This window comes from Oncorhynchus kisutch, linkage group LG21, assembly GCF_002021735.2.
Source record: "Oncorhynchus kisutch isolate 150728-3 linkage group LG21, Okis_V2, whole genome shotgun sequence".
NCBI lineage: Eukaryota > Metazoa > Chordata > Actinopteri > Salmoniformes > Salmonidae > Oncorhynchus > Oncorhynchus kisutch.
In genome coordinates this window covers 43,393,832-43,415,594 of record NC_034194.2, presented here as the reverse complement: position 1 = coordinate 43,415,594, position 21,763 = coordinate 43,393,832, and the positions used below count along the sequence as shown (strand labels likewise).

At 46.7% G+C, this 21,763-nt stretch overlaps 1 protein-coding gene across 1 annotated transcript in view; it reads right to left on the bottom strand.

Annotated features, from left to right (window-relative positions):
• LOC109880967 (low density lipoprotein receptor adapter protein 1-like) overlaps positions 1-16,047 on the bottom strand; it is a 113,574-nt gene extending 97,527 nt beyond the window's left edge. Inside the window, exon 1 of the mRNA XM_031800918.1 lies at positions 15,721-16,047. Within this exon, the coding sequence (XP_031656778.1) occupies positions 15,721-15,805 (85 nt within the window). The 5' untranslated portion in view covers positions 15,806-16,047. The remainder of the gene's footprint in view (positions 1-15,720) is intronic.
• Positions 16,048-21,763: the final 5,716 nt, after the last annotated feature.

Genomic DNA, 21,763 nt, shown 5'->3' with positions numbered 1-21,763 from the left:
GACTGGGGTCTGGCAATACACAGCATAGATCTGCATATATCCATTTACTATCTATTTCCTATATTTCTGTCTCTCTATTTTTCTCCCTCACTTTCTCTCTTGCAATGTATACAGGTTGTGTTTGTCAATCTATATTGCAGGGAATTGTGTGTGTGTGTGTGTAGCATGAACACAATATATGGAGGTAAGCTACGCTTTGTGTGGACAGGTTAAACAGACTACCCTCCTGTTGTAGTTACTGGACAGGTTAAACAGACTACCATCCTGTTGTAGTTACTGGACAGGTTAAACAGACTACCATCCTGTTGTAGTTACTGGACAGGTTAAACAGACTACCATCCTGTTGTAGTTACTGGACAGGTTAAACAGACTACCATCCTGTTGTAGTTACTGGACAGGTTAAACAGACTACAGTCCTGTTGTAGTTACTGGACAGGTTAAACAGACTATCATCCTGTTGTAGTTACTGGACAGGTTACACATACTACCATCCTGTTGTAGTTACTGGTGTTACTGGACAGGTTAAACAGACTACCATCCTGCTGTAGTTACTAGTGTTACTGGACAGGTTAAACAGACTACAGTCCTGTTGTAGTTACTGGACAGGTTAAACAGACTACCATCCTGCTGTAGTTACTGGACAGGTTAAACAGACTACCATCCTGCTGTAGTTACTGGACAGGTTAAACAGACTATCATCCTGTTGTAGTTACTGGACAGGTTAAACAGACTATCATCCTGTTGTAGTTACTGGACAGGTTACACATACTACCATCCTGTTGTAGTTACTGGTGTTACTGGACAGGTTAAACAGACTATCATCCTGTTGTAGTTACTGGACAGGTTAAACAGACTACCATCCTGCTGTAGTTACTGGTGTTACTGGACAGGTTAAAACAAACCTACATCACTTCTACATTCAGATGAACCATTCAATATCAAGCCATTGCCAGATGAGTAGGGAAAGTTCACATCCCTTATTCCCCTCAAATAACTAGTTCATGTGGTTGTTTCCAATGTACATTACAGTGCTTCTGAAGCAATACTATATTCACTATTCCTGTCGTATCAATGTTCATCATATTCTACTGCAATGGCCTGTAGTTCGTTTGCAGCTCTCATCACGCTATCCTCTCCTCTCCTCTCCTCTCCCCTCCCCTCCCCTCCCCACCTCTCCCTCTCTTTGTGTCTCTCTCCTCTCTCTCTTCTCTCCTCTCCTCTCTCTGTCCCTCTCCTCTCCCCGTCTCCCTCTCCTCTCCCCGTCTCCCTCTCCTCTCCCCGTCTCCCTCTCCTCTCCCCGTCTCCTCTCTTCTCCCCGTCTCCCTCTCCTCTCCCCGTCTCTCTCCTCTCCCCGTCTCTCTCCTCTCCCCGTCTCTCTCCTCTCCCCGTCTCTCTCCTCTCCCCGTCTCTCTCCTCTCCCAGTCTCTCTCCTCTCCCAGTCTCTCTCCTCTCCCCGTCTCTCTCCTCTCCCCGTCTCTCTCCTCTCCCCGTCTCCTCTCCTCTCCCCGTCTCCTCTCTTCTCCCCGTCTCCCTCTCCTCTCCCCGTCTCTCTCCTCTCCCCGTCTCTCTCCTCTCCCCGTCTCTCTCCTCTCCCCGTCTCTCTCCTCTCCCCGTCTCTCTCCTCTCCCCGTCTCTCTCCTCTCCCCGTCTCTCTCCTCTCCCTGTCTCTCTCCTCTCCCTGTCTCTCTCTGTCTCTCTCCCCTCCTCATTATACCCACATCATCCCTTGCTCCATCCATCCACCAGAATGTCTCCTCTTTCTCGTCGTGACATTTCCCTGAGTCATGGCTTCCTGTCTCTTAACGAGGCGTGGGGGGGATAATTGGTCTTGGAGCAGAAGAGGGTAGAAGCCGAGGAGAGACAGAGCTTTCAGACTGAAACAGTCTCTCTAATTACTAACTCATCTCCCTGTCACTATAATACTCCCAGTTCCCTCTATTCTGATCCAATAGCAGCTTGCTACTTCCTGTACTCCCAGTTCCCTCTATTCTGATCTAATAGCAGCGTGCTACTTCCTGTACTCCCAGTTCCCTCTATTCTGATCTAATAGCAGCTTGCTACTTCCTGTACTCCCAGTTCCCTCTATTCTGATCTAATAGCAGCTTGCTACTTCCTGTACTCCCAGTTCCCTCTATTCTGATCTAATAGCAGCGTGCTACTTCCTGTACTCCCAGTTCCCTCTATTCTGATCTAATAGCAGCGTGCTACTTCCTGTACTCCCAGTTCCCTCTATTCTGATCTAATAGCAGCTTGCTACTTCCTGTACTCCCAGTTCCCTCTATTCTGATCTAATAGCAGCTTGCTACTTCCTATACTCCCAGTTCCCTCTATTCTGATCTAATAGCAGCTTGCTACTTCCTATACTCCCAGTTCCCCTCTATTCTGATCCAATAGCAGCTTGCTACTTCATATACTCCCAGTTCCCTCTATTCTGATCTAATGACGGTTAATGATGTCGGAGTCCAAATATTATTTCAGATCAGATCTCTCCTCTCCTCGTATTGGTCGAGACGATGGTGCAGTAATAAAGATTGGAAGTAACTGGGATAGAATTGAGCTGCGGCTGCTGGGCTCAAAAATGTGACTAAATAAAAGAAGACAATCTGCTCAGTTCATAGGCCTACTCTTTGCCTATAGCCATATACTGTACATGTCTGTTCTATCTTCCTTCTGGAGCTGTGCTGAAGGCTGTGTCTCCTGTAGATGGCGATGAGCAGCCCCAGAAGAAGTGTCCTCTCTGTCCCCCGTGGCAGTTGGTGAGGTTTGACCTTTTGGGAACTTCTAACGGTCGCCTTGCTCCTATTCTCCCTGACATCCAAGGGGATGGACTGTTCTCCTGACCACGTGCTGTGGTCCTCTCCTGCCCATAGCCAATCACAGACTATCATCGTGACCTCAACAGTCTTCAGAAAGAGCTTTGTGCTTTCTCTTCTTGGCCCGAAGGGCTGACATTAAAACTGAGCCTTTTCTCTCCCTTACACTGCATCTCAGTGAAAGAGGCGTCACTACAGTCCCTGGTTTGAATCCAGGCTGAATCACAACCGGCAGTGATTGGGAGTCCCATAGGGGGGCGCACAATTGACCCAGCGTCGTCCGGGGTTTGGCCAGGGGTAGGCCGTCTTTTGTAAAATAAGAATTTGTTCTTAACGGACTTGCCTAGTTTAAATAAGAGAGCAGGTCTGGAATCAGTGTGTCAGGACAGGATGATTACACAGAAGAATCACAGCGCTTACATGATGGTCTTTCTGGGGGGGGCGGGGGGGGGGACTTAATCTCTTTTATTAGAATGTTTACAGTGCGAACTGTGAAACAATGAATAAATATTGCCGCGAGAGGTACTGGATCTGGCCAAATAGGTGCCAGACGAAACTAAGTCAAATCTGAGAGGTGCCAGGACCTGGCTCAAATTAAGCATAGTGAAACAGGTAGTAGGAGTTATAACCACCATGACATTACAGGTCAGACTATAGGAGTTATAACCACCATGACATTACAGGTCAGACTATAGGAGTTATAACCACCATGACATTACAGGTCAGATTATAGTAGTTATAACCACCATGACATTACAGATCAGACTATAGTAGTTATAACCACCATGACATTACAGGTCAGACTATAGGAGTTATAACCACCATGACATTACAGGTCAGACTATAGGAGTTATAACCACCATGACATTACAGGTCAGACTATAGGAGTTATAACCACCATGACATTACAGGTCAGATTATAGTAGTTATAACCACCATGACATTACAGATCAGACTATAGTAGTTATAACCACCATGACATTACAGGTCAGACTATAGGAGTTATAACCACCATGACATTACAGGTCAGACTATAGGAGTTATAACCACCATGACATTACAGGTCAGATTATAGGAGTTATAACCACCATGACATTACATGTCAGATTATAGTAGTTATAACCACCATGACATTACAGGTCAGACTATAGGAGTTATAACCACCATGACATTACAGGTCAGACTATAGGAGTTATAACCACCATGACATTACAGGTCAGACTATAGGAGTTATAACCACCATGACATTACAGGTCAGATTATAGGAGTTATAACCACCATGACATTACAGGTCAGATTATAGGAGTTATAACCACCATGACATTACATGTCAGATTATAGTAGTTATAACCACCATGACATTACAGATCAGACTATAGTAGTTATAACCACCATGACATTACAGGTCAGATTATAGGAGTTATAACCACCATGACATTACATGTCAGATTATAGTAGTTATAACCACCATGACATTACATGTCAGACTATAGGAGTTATAACCACCATGACATTACATGTCAGACTATAGGAGTTATAACCACCATGACATTACAGGTCAGACTATAGTAGTTATAACCACCATGACATTACAGATCAGACTATAGTAGTTATAACCACCATGACATTACATGTCAGATTATAGTAGTTATAACCACCATGACATTACAGGTCATAGGACATATAACCATGACAGTAAAGCTCAGACTACTTAAATAATGAAATACCTCAACAGGATACTTAACCTCTGACCTGCTGTCATTACAGTGGAGGAATAATACAATGATAGCTAGTGTAAGACTGTTTTAACAGAGGTCAGCTGGGAGGGAACCAAACTCCTGTCAGCATTCATCAGGAGATGCACTACCTCACTATTCACGTGTCCCAATGGGCACCCTATTTCCTATGGGCCTTGGTCAAAAGTAGTGCACTACATAGGGAATAGGGTTCCATTTGGAACGTATCCCCTCACGATTACTCTCTGAGACTGAGAACAGCAGTCTGGCGTCACCCACTTCCTGTACTGTCATTCATCAGACTCACAGGCAGCAGAATGATTAGTGCCACTCTCTCCCTATCTAAATAACATTTCCCCTAGTCTCTCTCTATACCAATGGACATAGAGTGTTGGGCCAGTAACCGAAAGGTTGCTGGATCGAATCCCGTTCTGGCCCCCTTAAGCAAGGCAGTTAACCCACTGTTCCTCCCGGGGCGCCGAAGATGTGGACGTCGATTAAGGCAGCCCCTCCCCACAGCACCTCTCTGATTCAGAGGGGTTGGGTTAAATGAGGAAGACACATTTCAGTTGAAGGCATTCAGTTTTACAACCGACTAGCTACCCCCCCCCCCCCTCCCCTCCCTCTTTCCTTTCTTTGTGGATTTCAAAGCTCAAGCAGTGCAAGTTTAAAGGCCAAACAAGTGAGTTTGGGAAATGGGAAAGTCTGCATCTGAGACATAGTTTTCACATATAGACTTTACAGTATATGCCTTAACTTAGAATCAACTGGGCCCTCCAACTGGGTCTTCCAACTGGGTCTTCCAACCGGGCCCTTCAACCGGGCCCTCCAACTGGGTCTTCCAACTGGGTCTTCCAACCGGGCCCTTCAACCGGGCCCTCCAACCGGGCACTCCATAAATAATATGGTCGCTGTGAAAGGACATATTTATTTGATTTTCTGCATTTTTTCAAAGTCCCATCTCTTGCAGCCGTAGCAGTCTCTCTCTTCCTCCCGCCTCAATTTTACACCTCTACCCCTTTTCAAGTCCCACTTCGTTGTACAGTGTTACCAGGCCCTATATATGCACAAGGTTAGTAGGACATGTTTGTCTGTGGGGAAAAAAATCATCTCTAAAAACGCTGGACAGTACATATAGTGAGGTATAGCCCTACAGAGAGATAAACATGTGATTTACTTTACATCAAATCACACCAACAGACTGTCTGTTTTGGCACATTCTGTAGCTAGCAGCCATGCTAAACCTTGTTATGGTTCCAACAGACACCTCTGACACATCACTGGCCCACACACTCACCAGAAACACACACACACACACACACAGAGACACACACACACTGGCACAGAAAGACAGTCCTCCTTCCAAACCCACAAGAGTTAAGTAGCTTCTGGACATTAGCTGTCACTTTGTGAGTGTGTCTCTCTGTGTGTGTGTGTGTGTGTGTGTGTGTGTGTGTGTGTGTGTGTGTGTCTCTGTGTGTGTGTGTGTGTGTGTCTCTGTGTGTGTGTGTGTGTGTGTGTGTGTGTATGTGTGTCTCTGTGTGCATGTGTGTCTCTGTGTGTGTCTCTGTGTGTGTGTGTGTGTGTGTGTGTGTGTCTCTGTGTGTGTGTGTGTCTGTCTCTCCTCCACCCTGGTTCTGCTAAATAATGCAGACCTAAAGCTCTCCTTCTCTATGTGCCAGAACCCAGCTACATTCACTCTAATAATGCCTCATCCAGTCACAGCCCTCATCCAGTCACAGCCCTCATCCAGTCACAATGCCTCATCCAGTCACAATGCTCACAGCCCTCATCCAGTCACAATGCCTCATCCAGTCACAATGCCTCATCCAGTCACAATGCTCACAGCCCTCTTCCAGTCACAACCCTCATCCAGTCACAGCCCTCATCCAGTCACAATGCTCACAGCCCTCTTCCAGTCACAACCCTCATCCAGTCACAGCCCTCATCCAGTCACAATGCCTCATCCAGTCACAATGCCTCATCCAGTCACAATGCTCACAGCCCTCATCCAGTCACAATGCCTCATCCCGTCACAATGCCTCATCCAGTCACAATGACTCATCCAGTCACAATGCCTCATCCAGTCACAATGCTCACAGCCCTCATCCAGTCACAATGCCTCATCCAGTCACAGCCCTCATCCAGTCACAGCCCTCATCCAGTCCGGCAGCGTAGCCTAGTGGTTAGAGCGTTGGACTAGTAACCGGAAGGTTGCGAGTTCAAACCCCCGAGCTGACAAGGTATAAATCTGTCGTTCTGCCCCTGAACAGGCAGTTAACCCACTGTTCCTAGGCCGTCATTGAAAATAAGAATGTGTTCTTAACTGACTTGCCTAGTCAAATAAAGGTCAAATAAAAAAAAAACTATGCTCACAGCCCTCATCCAGTCACAATGCCTCATCCAGTCACAATGCTCACAGCCCTCATCCAGTCACAATGCCTCATCCAGTCACAGCCCTCATCCAGTCACAATGCCTCATCCAGTCACAGCCCTCATCCAGTCACAATGCCTCATCCAGTCACAATGCTCACAGCCCTAATCCAGTCACAATGACTAATCCAGACACAATGCTCACAGCCCTCATCCAGTCACAGCCCTCATCCAGTCACAATGCCTCATCCAGTCACAATGCCTCATCCAGTCACAATGCTCACAGCCCTCTTCCAGTCACAATGCTCACAGCCCTCATCCAGTCACAATGCTCACAGCCCTCATCCAGTCACAATGCCTCATCCAGTCACAATGCCTCATCCAGTCACAGCCCTCGTCCAGTCACAATGCCTCATCCAGTCACAATGCCTCATCCAGTCACAATGCTCACAGCCCTCATCCAGTCACAATGCCTCATCCAGGCACAATGCCTCATCCAGTCACACTGCTCACAGCCCTCATCCAGTCACAATACTCACAGCCCTCATCCAGTCACAATGCCTCATCCAGTCACAATGCCTCATCCAGACACAATGCTCACAGCCCTCATCCAGTCACAATGCTCACAGCCCTCATCCAGTCACAGCCCTCATCCAGTCACAACTCTCATCCAGTCACAATGCCCACAGCCCTCATCCAGTCACAATGCCTCATCCAGTCACAATGCCTCATCCAGTCACAGCCCTCATCCAGTCACAACTCTCATCCAGTCACAATGCCCACAGCCCTCATCCAGTCACAATGCCTCATCCAGTCACAGCCCTCATCCAGTCACAATGCTCACAGCCCTCATCCAGTCACAACCCTCATCCAGTCACAGCCCTCATCCAGTCACAATGCCTCATCCAGTCACAAAGCCTCATCCAGTCACAAAGCCTGATCCAGTCACAGCCCTCATCCAGTCACAGCCCCCATCCAGTCACAATGCCTCATCCAGTCACAGCCCTCATCCGGTCACAATGCCTCATCCGGTCACAATGCCTCATCCGGTCACAATGCTCACAGCCCTCATCCAGTCACAGCTCTCATCCAGTCACAATGCTCACAGCCCTCATCCAGTCACAGCCCTCATCCAGTCACAATGCCTCATCCAGTCACAATGCTCACAGCCCTCATCCAGTCACAGCCTTCATCCAGTCACAATGCCTCATCCAGTCAAAATACTCACAGCCCTCATCCAGTCACATCCCTCATCCAGTCACATCCCTCATCCAGTCACAATACCTCATCCAGTCACAATACCTCATCCAGTCACAATGCCCACAGCCCTCATCCAGTCACAGCCTTCATCCAGTCACAATTCCTCATCCAGTCAAAATACTCACAGCCCTCATCCAGTCACAGTACTCACAGCCCTCATCCAGTCACAGCCCTCATCCAGTCACAATACTCACAGCCCTCATCCTCATCCAGTCACAACCCTCATCCAGCCACACATTAACTACACATGGTTGATGATATTTCTAGGTTAACTAGCTTGTCCTGCATATAATATGAAGAAAAATCCTTGAATGAGTAGGTGTTCTAAACCTTTTGACTGGTGCTGTAAACTCAGGCTGCATCCCACTTGTCAACCCTATGCCCTATATTAAAATATAAGTGTTCATTCAGTATTGTTGTAGTTGTCATTGGGGCGGCAGCGTAGCCTAGTGGTTAGAGCTTTGGACTAGTAACCGAAAGGTTGCAAGATCAAATCCCTGTTTCATAATTCTACTGAATGATGACAATGATGTTGACGGTGATGATAATAATGATGGTGTGTGGATAATATATTCTCGTATTACTTAATCACTAACTAATCTAATCTAACTAACTAATCTAATCACTAACTAATCTAACTAACTAATCTAATCACTAACTAATCTAATCTAACTAATCTAATCACTAACTAATCTAATCTAACTAACTAATCTTCGTAATGCAGACATAGGTTATATAAACCAAGCATGGTGCCAGTTTTTGAAGCCACCAATTACACCCTGTTGGCACAAATACATGATTGATTTAGACATCTAGATGCTCTAACGGTCCTCAAGGCCCAACGCAGTCACCAGCCTGTAGGTCCCTAACTACCAGCCTGTAGGCCCCTAACTATCAGCCTGTAGGTCCTTAATTACCAGCCGGTAGGTCCCTAACTACCAGCCTGTAGGCCCCTAACTACTAGCCTGTAGGTCCCTAACTACCAGCCGGTAGGTCCCTAACTACCAGCCTGTAGGTCCCTAACTACCAGCCTGTAGGTCCCTAACTACTAGCCTGTAGGTCCCTAACTACCAGCCGGTAGGTCCCTAACTACCAGCCTGTAGGCCCCTAACTACCAGCCTGTAGGCCCCTAACTACCAGATGACTAACTAGTCACTATGGCAGCTAGTGTCCTAATTTATGGACATAATGCATTAACACACACACACACACACACACACACACACACACACTAGGGAATCATTAAAATATTAATCCAATAGGAGCATATCCAAACCCCTCAGGCTCACATTTAAATGTAAGAATTCATTTATACTGCGTTGGTTTCAAAGACACTCTGGCTGTCCAGCACATCTCTGTTGGCATACCGAATAGCACCCAAGTGCCATTCGGTAGTGCACTACTTTTGACCAGGGCCAATAAATCTCTGGTCTAAAGTAGTGCACTATGTAGGGAATAGGGTGCCATTTGGGACACAGCCTCTGTCTCTAACTGTGAAATTAGTCAGTCTGCTCAGTCACCTCAGTCAGTCAGTCTTCTCAGTCAGCTCAGTCTGCTCAGTCAGCTCAGTCAGTCAGTCTGCCCAGTCAGTCAGTCAGTCAGTCAGTCTGCTCAGGCAGTCGGTCAGTCAGTCAGTCTGCTCAGTCAGTCAGTCAGTCTGCCCAGTCAGTCAGTCAGTCAGTCAGTCTGCCCAGTCAGTCAGTCAGTCAGTCTGCCCAGTCAGTCAGTCAGTCAGTCTGCCCAGTCAGTCAGTCAGTCAGTCTGCCCAGTCAGTCAGTCAGTCAGTCTGCCCAGTCAGTCAGTCAGTCAGTCTGCCCAGTCAGTCAGTCAGTCAGTCTGCCCAGTCAGTCAGTCAGTCAGTCTGCCCAGTCAGTCAGTCAGTCAGTCTGCCCAGTCAGTCAGTCAGTCAGTCTGCCCAGTCAGTCAGTCAGTCAGTCTGCCCAGTCAGTCAGTCAGTCTGCCCAGTCAGTCAGTCAGTCTGCCCAGTCAGTCAGTCAGTCTGCCCAGTCAGTCAGTCAGTCTGCCCAGTCAGTCAGTCAGTCTGCCCAGTCAGTCAGTCAGTCTGCCCAGTCAGTCAGTCAGTCTGCCCAGTCAGTCAGTCAGTCTGCCCAGTCAGTCAGTCAGTCTGCCCAGTCAGTCAGTCAGTCTGCCCAGTCAGTCAGTCAGTCTGCTCAGTCAGTCAGTCAGTCAGTCAGTCAGTCAGTCTTCCCAGTCAGTCAGTCAGTCTTCCCAGTCAGTCAGTCAGTCAGTCTTCCCAGTCAGTCAGTCAGTCAGTCAGTCTTCCCAGTCAGTCTGCTCAGTCAGTCAGTCTGCCCAGTCAGTCAGTCAGTCTGCCCAGTCAGTCAGTCAGTCAGTCTTCCCAGTCAGTCAGTCAGTCTGCCCAGTCAGTCAGTCAGTCTGCCCAGTCAGTCAGTCAGTCTGCCCAGTCAGTCAGTCAGTCTGCCCAGTCAGTCAGTCAGTCAGTCTGCCCAGTCAGTCAGTCAGTCTGCCCAGTCAGTCAGTCAGTCAGTCTGCCCAGTCAGTCAGTCAGTCTGCCCAGTCAGTCAGTCAGTCTGCCCAGTCAGTCAGTCAGTCTGCCCAGTCAGTCAGTCAGTCTGCCCAGTCAGTCAGTCAGTCTGCTCAGTCAGTCAGTCAGTCAGTCAGTCTGCTCAGTCAGTCAGTCAGTCAGTCTGCTCAGTCAGCACAGTCAGCTCAGTCAGCTCAGTCTGCCAAGGATTTGCAATTGTCTAGGTGCAATATTCAATCAAAATCTGAAACCGGGCTTCCGGGGTTAAAGTTTTAAAAATATTATTCTCATAGCAGTAAATCATGTTTGATTTATGATTGTTAATCCATTAACTAGACTGGCGCTGTACCGTACTCTGCAGCTGTACCGTACTCTGCAGCTGTACCGTACTCTGCAGCTGTACCGTACTCTGCAGCTGTACCGTACTCTGCAGCTGTACCGTACTCTGCAGCTGTACCGTACTCTGCAGCTGTACCGTACTCTGCAGCTGTACACAGTCCATCGGTAAATAGCCCACCCAATTTACCTACCTCATCCCCATACTGTTTATATTTATTTACTTTTCTGCTCTTTTGCACACCTGTATCTCTACCTGCACATGACCATCTGATCATTTATCACTCCGGTGTTAATCTGCAAAATTGTAATTATTCGCCCTACATCCTCATGCCTTTTGCACACATTGTATATAGACTCTCTTTTTCTTTCTACTGTGTTATTGACTTGTTAATTGTTTACTCCATGTGTAACTCTGTGTTGTCTGTTCACACTGCTATGCTTTATCTTGGCCAGGTCGCAGTTGTAAATGAGAACGTGTTCTCAACTAGCCTACCTGGTTAAATAAAGGTGTTCTCAACTAGCCTACCTGGTTAAATAAAGGTGTTCTCAACTAGCCTACCTGGTTAAATAAAGGTGTTCTCAACTAGCCTACCTGGTTAAATAAAGGTGTTCTCAACTGGCCTACCTGGTTAAATAAAGGTGTTCTCAACTAGCCTACCTGGTTAAATAAAGGTGTTCTCAACTAGCCTACCTGGTTAAATAAAGGTGTTCTCAACTAGCCTACCTGGTTAAATAAAGGTGAAATAAAAATATATATAGTTTTTTTTAAGTCTACATCTCAAATTTCACCCTATTCCCAAAGGTTACGCACTATATTTATTTAACCAGGCAAGTCAGTTAAGAACAAATTCTTATTTTCAATGACGGCCTAGGAACAGTGGGTTAAACTGCCTTGTTCAGGGGGCAGAACGACAGATTTTTAACTTGTCATCTCAGGGATTCGATCTTGTAACCTTTCGGTTACTAGTCCAACGCTCTAACCACTAGGCTACGCTGCCGCCCCAATGACAACTACAACAATACTGAATGAACACTTATATTTTAATATAGGGCATAGGGTTGACAAGTGGGATGCAGCCTGAGTTTACAGCACCAGTCAAAAGGTTTAGAACACCTACTCATTCAAGGATTTTTCTTCATATTATATGCAGGACAAGCTAGTTAACCTATAAATATCATCAACCATGTGTAGTTAATGTGTGGCTGGATGAGGGTTGTGACTGGATGAGGATGAGGGCTGTGAGTATTGTGACTGGATGAGGGCTGTGAGTACTGTGACTGGATGAGGGCTGTGAGTATTTTGACTGGATGAGGAATTGTGACTGGATGAAGGCTGTGACTGGATGAGGGCTGTGGGCATTGTGACTGGATGAGGTATTGTGACTGGATGAGGATGAGGGCTGTGAGTATTGTGACTGGATGAGGGCTGTGACTGGATGAGGGCTGTGAGCATTGTGACTGGATGAGGGCTGTGACTGGATGAGGGCTGTGAGCATTGTGACTGGATGAGGGTTGTGACTGGATGAGGATGAGGGCTGTGAGTATTGTGACTGGATGAGGGATGTGACTGGATGAGTACTGTGACTGGATGAGGCATTGAAATATCATCAACCATGTGTAGCTAACTAGTGATTATGTGATTATTTTTTATAAGATTTAATGCTAGCTAGCAACTTAGCTGGGCTCCTTGCTGCACTCGCGTAACAGGTGATCAGCCTACCACACAGTTTCCTCATTGAATGCAATGTAATCGGCCATAATAGGAGTCCCAAAAAATGCCGATTACCGATTGCTATGAAAACTTGAAATAGACCCTGATTAAATCGGTCGACATCTAGTTGAGATGTTGTTACTTTACCTCTGTGAAGCATTAATTTGGGCTGCAATCTGAGGTGCAGTTAACTCTAATGAATTTATCCTCTAAAGCAGAGGTAGCTCCACTTCCTTTCCTGTGGCGGTCCTCATGATTGCCAGTTTCATCATAGCGCTTGATGTTTTTTTGTGACTGCACTTGAAGAAACTTTTAAAGTTCCTGAAATTTTCCGGATTGACTGACCTTCATGTCTTAAAGTAATGATGGACTGTCGTTTCTCTTTGCTTATTTGAACTGTTCTTGCCATAATATGGACTTGGTCTTTTACCAAATAGGGCTATCTTTTGTAGACCCCCCCCCCCCCCCCCCCCCCCCCCCCTACCATGTCACAACACAACTGATTGGCTCAAACTAATTAAAAAGAAAATAAATTCCACAAATTAACTTTTAAAAAGACACACCTGTTAATTGAAATGCATTCCAGGTGACTACGTCATGAAGCTGGTTGAGAGAATGCCAAGAGTGTGCAAAGCTGTCATCAAGGCAATGGGTGGCTACTTTGAAGAATCCCAAATATAAAATATTTATATTAATAATAACGCTTTTTTTTGGTTACTACATGATTCCATATGTGTTAACTATTATTCTACCACGTAGAAAATAGTAAAAAATATAATAATAAACCTTGAAGGATTCGGTGTGTCCAGACGTTTGACTGGTACTGTATGTTTTTGTCTTCCCCTGAGCTTTTGTGGAGGCTTGAGGAAGAAGTGTTCTCGCCCAGGGAGAGACTCTTCAACCTAACACTTCACACTTCAGAGTGACAGCGCACAGCAGCAAGCATTGCCATGAGCCAGAGACCAACTGTCAGTCACAGCCTCTTTTTCTCTCTCTTTCTCTCTATGGCTCGGTCTGTCTCAGTCTCTCTCTATGGCTCTGTCTCTGTCTCGGTCTGTCTCTCTCTCTATGGCTCGGTCTGTCTCTCTCTCAATTCAATTCAATTCAAGGGGCTTTATTGGCATGGGAAACATGTGTTAACATTGCGAAAGCAAGTGAGGTAGATAATGTCTGTTTCTCCCTCCCTGTCTCTCTCTCTTCCCCTACTGGCCTGTCCCCCCTCCCTCTCTCTCTCTCCCCTACTGGCCTGTCTCTCTCTCTCTCTCTCTCTCTCTCTCTCTCTCTTCCCCTACTGGCCTGTCCTCTCTCTCTCTCTCTCTCTCTCTTCCCCTACTGGCCTGTCTCTCTCTCTATCTCTCTTCCCCTACTGGCCTGTCTCTCTCTCTCTCTCTCTCTTCCCCTACTGGCCTGTCTCTCTCTCTCTCTCTCTCTTCCCCTACTGGCCTGTCTCTCTCTCCTCTCTCTCTTCCCCTACTGGCCTGTCTCTCTCTCTCTCTCTCTCTTCCCCTACTGGCCTGTCTCTCTCTCTCTCTCTCTTCCCCTACTGGCCTGTCTCTCTCTCTCTCTCTCTCTCTCTCTTCCCCTACTGGCCTGTCTCTCTCTCTCTCTCTCTCTCTCTCTTTCCCCTAATGGCCTGTCTCCTCTCATCTTCTCTCTCTCTCTCTTCCCCTACTGGCGTCTCTCTCTCTCTCTCTCTCTTCTCTCTTCCTACTGGCCTGTCTCTCTCTCTCTCTCTCTCTCTCTTCCCCTACTGGCTGCTCTCTCTCTCTCTCTCTCTCTCTCTCCCCTACTGGCCTGTCTCTCTCTCTCTCTCTTCCCCTACTGGCGCTCTCTCTCTCTTCCCTACTGGCCTGTCTCTCTCCTCTCTCTCTTTCCCCCTACTGGCCTGTCTCTCTCTCTCTCTCTCTCCCCTACTGGCCTGTCTCTCTCTCTCTCTCTCTCTCTCTTCCCCTACTGGCCTGTCTCTCTCTCTCTCTCTCTCTTCCCCTACTGGCCTGTCTCTCTCTCTCTCTCTCTCTTCCCCTACTGGCCTGTCTCTCTCTCTCTCTCTCTCTTCCCCTACTGGCCTGTCTCTCTCTCTCTCTCTCTCTTCCCCTACTGGCCTGTCTCTCTCTCTCTCTCTCTCTCTTCCCCTACTGGCCTGTCTCTCTCTCTCTCTCTCTCTCTTCCCCTACTGGCCTGTCTCTCTCTCTCTCTTCCCTACTGGCCTGTCTCTCTCGCTCTCTCTCTCTTCCCCTACTGGCCTGTCTCTCTGACCTTTCTCTTCTCATCAAGAGAGGATATTGTACATTCTATAACCTGCTGTATTCTACAGACTGGACCGAGTTGACAGTTTTAACCCCACTGGGAATTGTAAAGTGGAAGAGAAATGCATTGTTCCACTGGGATTTAACTTGACAGTGAACACTTGTCAATTTCACATAACAAAGAATAGCTATAGGCCTTATAGGATATGAAACCAAGGAGTCAATGATATCCTAAAAATAGAAGTTTGTCTATTGATATTTATGAATTCAGACAGCAACATATATTGTCTAGTTATTAAGATACTTACCATAGTTAGAAAAGGCTGACCTGCTTAAATAATTGATTCCTCACATGAGTGTGCAGACTTACATAACCAGATAATAGGAGTAGCATTTGGACCTGGGAAAAATAAATGCATATTGGGAGAAATAAAAGGCTATATTTTATTGATAGATAACGGGTATTAAAAACAACGTTACACTATTGCAATTCAGAAAAGGTACACTGCGACCAATTGTTTTCTATCACACACAAATGTCACCACCTCAGAATCTACTGTTCTTTAGTTTCTATACCAACAAGAGTGGTGACAATAGAACAAGATAGACAGCCTATTGTCAGTGCTTTCCTTTGCTTGTGACAGCTAGTCTCGTTGCATTGTGCCATCGCCTAATTTTTCTGTTTCTTTGCATCGATATATGGCCTTTACCGGTGTGAATTTGATGATAGACTTACTTTCGTGCTTGGAGGTGCCCCATGTGTGCCGCGGAACTCCGGGACTCTTGATAATCGCTCTTCCAGCTGATTTCAGAGCATCCATGCTTAGATGTGTCTCAGTGGTAGGGTGGATACCTTCCCTCTCCGCTTGCTTTGGCTCAGAAAGAGAAACGATAGTAGCCAGCCTACGTACGCTACAACAGTCGACTACTAGTGATGCGCGGTGCAGCGAGCGAACAGGCAGACGATAGGACCAAGTTCAAACTCTCGTTCCCTGAAACAAGAGTCTCGGTCTGATGAAATGCTGGGCAGCGCAGCCTCCTTTAACCCGTTGCTCTCCGGTGCTGCCTGGGTTGGGGGCGAATCGAACATAGGGGCGGGCACGAAGTTAAGGTGTGTCTAGCCCTCCGCCACACCCATTTTTGGAGGAGTCTTGCATAGAGCCCCACAGAGGAGGTGTCATAATACCAATAAAACCTAGTGTTCAAACAGGGAAATGGTTCCAAACGTTTTTCTACCATTCATTTTTCCCATAGAGAATTTTAGAGGCACTTCAAATCAGGGCTGTGTAGGCTCACTCGGACATGACGTTTTAATAACCTTTTAAATCTCTCTGGGACAAGGTGACTTTTATCAATATATTTGGCTCTATTTGATTTGAATCTCAGAATTAAAAAAAATGCTAATTAGCATCAAAGTAGACATCATGCAAAACTACAAATCCCTGCAAGCTCCTGCACGTCATCTCTAACTGACACCTTTGCTAACAGGTATTGTGTCAATATAAAACTTACACAAGACAGTTCACAGAATAGTGCATTTAAAGAAATGTAGCCAATTTATGCATTTCTACATTTACCTAGCACTAGATAGTTAATTGCCTCGATTCAACAGTCTTGTCCAGATCATCATGGCATTTTGTAGTTCTTTATGATAGCTACATTAGCAGCTAATTAGCATGTAAGACAGGGGGGGGGGTAAAGACAGGAGAATATATTGATAACGGTCACCTTGTCCCAGAGAGATGTACACGGTTATTAAAACACACCGGGGTAAGCCCACACGAAACAGACATTATTTAAAGTATTTCTCAAATCCCCTATGGGAAAAATGAACTGTTGAAAAACTATTGGAACCGTTTCCCTGTTTGACCGCTAGGTTTTATGGGTCTTATGACTCATACTGTGGTACTCTATTGAATGTGGTACATTTGCAGATGAATTCTATACGTTTTGTATTCTCTCTAGTGCATTTCAAATGTAGCCTAAACCCGTTTACAATTATGTGTATGTTGATGGAAATACATTTTTAGATGGAATTAAATTAATAAATGAACTGCTAACTATTGTGGATGAATAAAAGCAAGGGGAACTGCATGATAGGCTAGCAGGTAGGCTAGCAGGTAGGCTAGTAAGTAGGCTAGCAGGTAGGCTAGTAAGTAGGCTAGTAGGTAGGCTAGCAGGTAGGCTAGTAGGTAGGCTAGTAAGTAGGCTAGTAGGTAGGCTAGTAGGTAGGCTAGTAAGTAGGCTAGCAGGTAGGCTAGCAGGTAGGCTAGCAGGTAGGCTAGTAAGTAGGCTAGTAGGTAGGCTAGCAGGTAGGCTAGTAAGTAGGCTAGCAGGTAGGCTAGTAAGTAGGCTAGTAAGTAGGCTAGCAGGTAGGCTAGTAGGTAGGCTAGCAGGTAGGCTAGTAAGTGGGCTAGCAGGTAGGCTAGTAGGTAGGCTAGCAGGTAGGCTAGTAAGTAGGCTAACAGGTAGGCTAGCAGGTAGGCTAGTAAGTGGGCTAGCAGGTAGGCTAGTAAGTAGGCTAGCAGGTAGGCTAGATCAGGACATGGGAACGAAACAGTCATCCCTCTACTGGAAATCACATCACTCACATAACCAACTAATAAGGTGACCGGGGGGGGGGGGGGCAGCAGGACCAGTGACAGACTTACCATTAGGCAGAAGAGGCAATTGCATCAGGCCACACTTCATCAAGGGGCCTCGTGAGCTGGGCATATAGATTTTTTACTAGTATTTTTTTTTTTTTTTACATTTTTTATAATTTTTATAATTCCACCACTTGAGTCCCACCATTGTCAGCTCATCACTCTCATTCTGTCTTGCTTCAGCAGGTTGGTCCAGCAGGTTGGTTCAACAGGTTGGTCCAGTTGGTCCAGCAGGTTGGTCCAGCAGCTTGGTTCAACAGGTTGGTTCAACAGGTTGGTCCAGCAGGTTGGTCCAGCAGGTTGATCCAGCAGGTTGATCCAGTTGGTCCAGCAGGTTGGTCCAGCAGGTTGGTTCAACAGGTTGGTCCAGCAGGTTGGTCCAGCAGGTTGGTCCAGCAGGTTGGTCCAGTTGGTCCAGCAGGTTGGTCCAGCAGGTTGGTCCAGCAGGTTGGTCCAGCAGGTTGGTCCAGTTGGTCCAGCAGGTTGGTCCAGCAGGTTGGTTCAACAGGTTGGTTCAACAGGTTGGTCCAGCAGGTTGGTCCAGCAGGTTGGTCCAGCAGGTTGATCCAGTTGGTCCAGCAGGTTGGTCCAGCAGGTTGGTCCAATAGCAGCTAAATCAGCTAAATGGGGAGGGAGTTTTTTTTCCCCCTGGCTACAGTGCCCAGGTTAATAAGGCCACATTGTTGACAAAAAAGGACTCCAAAAAAGTTAATGAATCCATACAGCCAAATAATGATTCAAAATAGATCAATCATTTCTTTCCATACACATATTTCATATCAATATTCCACGTTTTTCTCATAATAGTAGAAACAAGTGTCATCAATTACCCATAATAATGGACTATTCCACCCTGACAGAGTTCCAGTGAATTGTTTCGCACCGTATGATTGCAAATACGACTTTCGTGAAATTTATCTGAAGCAATGAGGTGCTTTCAGAGTGGGACAGCTGCGGCAATGAGGTGCTTTCAGAGTGGGACAGCTGTGGCAATGAGGTGCTTTCAGAGTGGGACAGCTGTGGCAATGAGGTGCTTTCAGAGTGGGACAGCTGTGGCAATGAGGTGCTTTCAGAGTGGGACAGCTGTGGCAATGAGGTGCTTTCAGAGTGGGACAGCTGCGGCAATGAGGTGCTTTCAGAGTGGGACAGCTGTGGCAATGAGGTGCTTTCAGAGTGGGACAGCTGCGGCAATGAGGTGCTTTCAGAGTGGGACAGCTGTGGCAATGAGGTGCTTTCAGAGTGGGACAGCTGCGGCAATGAGGTGCTTTCAGAGTGGGACAGCTGTGGCAATGAGGTGCTTTCAGAGTGGGACAGCTGCGGCAATGAGGTGCTTTCAGAGTGGGACAGCTGTGGCAATGAGGTGCTTTCAGAGTGGGACAGCTGCGGCAATGAGGTGCTTTCAGAGTGGGACAGCTGTGGCAATGAGGTGCTTTCAGAGTGGGACAGCTGTGGCAATGAGGTGCTTTCAGAGTGGGACAGCTGTGGCAATGAGGTGCTTTCAGAGTGGGACAGCTGTGGCAATGAGGTGCTTTCAGAGTGGGACAGCTGTGGCAATGAGGTGCTTTCAGAGTGGGACAGCTGTGGCAATGAGGTGCTTTCAGAGTGGGACAGCTGTGGCAATGAGGTGCTTTCAGAGTGGGACAGCTGTGGCAATGAGGTGCTTTCAGAGTGGGACAGCTGTGGCAATGAGGTGCTTTCAGAGTGGGACAGCTGTGGCAATGAGGTGCTTTCAGAGTGGGACAGCTGTGGCAATGAGGTGCTTTCAGAGTGGGACAGCTGTGGCAATGAGGTGCTTTCAGAGTGGGACAGCTGTGGCAATGAGGTGCTTTCAGAGTGGGACAGCTGTGGCAATGAGGTGCTTTCAGAGTGGGACAGCTGTGGCAATGAGGTGCTTTCAGAGTGGGACAGCTGCGGCAATGAGGTGCTTTCAGAGTGGGACAGCTGCGGCAATGAGGTGCTTTCAGAGTGGGACAGCTGCGGCAATGAGGTGCTTTCAGAGTGGGACAGCTGCGGCAATGAGGTGCTTTCAGAGTGGGACAGCTGCGGCAATGAGGTGCTTTCAGAGTGGGACAGCTGCGGCAATGAGGTGCTTTCAGAGTGGGACAGCTGCGGCAATGAGGTGCTTTGAGAGTGGGACAGCTGCGGCAATGAGGTGCTTTCAGAGTGGGACAGCTGTGGCAATGAGGTGCTTTGAGAGTGGGACAGCTGCGGCAATGAGGTGCTTTCAGAGTGGGACAGAGAAAAGAAAAAGAAATAACAAATATTTAGTTAACGCATTTATTTCGTAAAAATAAATTTTCTGCTGACAATACTGCCATCGTCGTGGAGGCAAACAACATGTCTTGTGTAACGCATGTATCTGATGCTGTCTGGCTAAAAATAGTACAGCATGTCATACTATTTTTGTCCAGACTGCATCAGATACATGCGCTACACATAGTAAGACAGAGGGGCGCTGTTTCGCTCACTTGGACGCTTTCTCCGGTGAGATCGTTTCATCCACTTGCAATTGAAGGAAAGTTGGCGGGTGCACAGTGCACTGTTAGGATGCTGGAATTATTTTGGGATGAACGTGAGAAGGTAACCTACTTTTTTGAAGTGATTTGTTGATTTGACAAATCACTAAATCCGCCCCCTGAGCAGGACACCTTGAGCAGGACACAACATTTTGCAACTTTTGAATCTGTATCAAATTATATCTAATGAAAAGTAAGACATAAAAACTGTGGAAACAGCCCGTATAACATAGAAATAAATTGTTTTCTGGAGCCAATCAACATTTGTCCTTAGCTGCAGATAATGCAATTCCTCAATCTGTAGCCTAGCACTGCTCTGAGGATCAATATCACCTATGTTCCAGCGCCCTCTGTTGAATATGAGCAGTCATTACATCATCTCTACAGACTCCATTCAATGACGGTCCGCAGGCAAATGTTAAAAGGTGCAAAAACCTGACTTCTCCTGTTCATCTCCCCACCTCACTATGTAGTAAAGGGATGTGTCCCAAATGGCACCCTATTCTCTATGTAGTGCACTACATTTGACCAGGGCCCATAGGGAATAGGGTGCCATTTGACCAGGGCCGATAGGGAATAGGGTGCCATTTGACCAGGACCCATAGGGAATAGGGTGCCATTTAACCAGGGCCCATAGGGAATAGGGTGCCATTTGACGAGGGCCCATAGGGAATAGGGTGCCATATGCAAGGCTGATGATCATTTTTAAAATTGGACAGACACGAGATGACATTCAGTTGTGTCCTTCATGGTGAAACATTTATTCAAGTTTTATTCCTCATCAGATTTACAATGCATACCACATCTGTATCAATCCCCATGGTTCTGAATGCATACCACATCTGTATCAATCCCCATGGTTCTGAATGCATACCACGTCTGTATCAATCCCCATGGTTCTGAATGCATACCACATCTGTATCAATCCCCATGGTTCTGAATGCATACCACATCTGTATCAATCCCCATGGTTCTGAATGCATACCACGTCTGTATCAATCCCCATGGTTCTGAATGCATACCACGTCTGTATCAATCCCCATGGTTCTGAATGCATACCACGTCTGTATCAATCCCCATGGTTCTGAATGCATACCACGTCTGTATCAATCCCCATGGTTCTGAATGCATACCACGTCTGTATCAATCCCCATGGTTCTGAATGCATACCACATCTGTATCAATCCCCATGGTTCTGAATGCATACCACATCTGTATCAATCCCCATGGTTCTGAATGCATACCACGTCTGTATCAATCCCCATGGTTCTGAATGCATAACACGTCTGTATCAATCCCCATGGTTCTGAATGCATACCACGTCTGTATCAATCCCCATGGTTCTGAATGCATACCACATCTGTATCAATCCCCATGGTTCTGAATGCATACCACATCTGTATCAATCCCCATGGTTCTGAATGCATACCACGTCTGTATCAATCCCCATGGTTCTGAATGCATACCACGTCTGTATCAATCCCCATGGTTCTGAATGCATACCACATCTGTATCAATCCCCATGGTTCTGAATGCATACCACATCTGTATCAATCCCCATGGTTCTGAATGCATACCACATCTGTATCAATCCCCATGGTTCTGAATGCATACCACA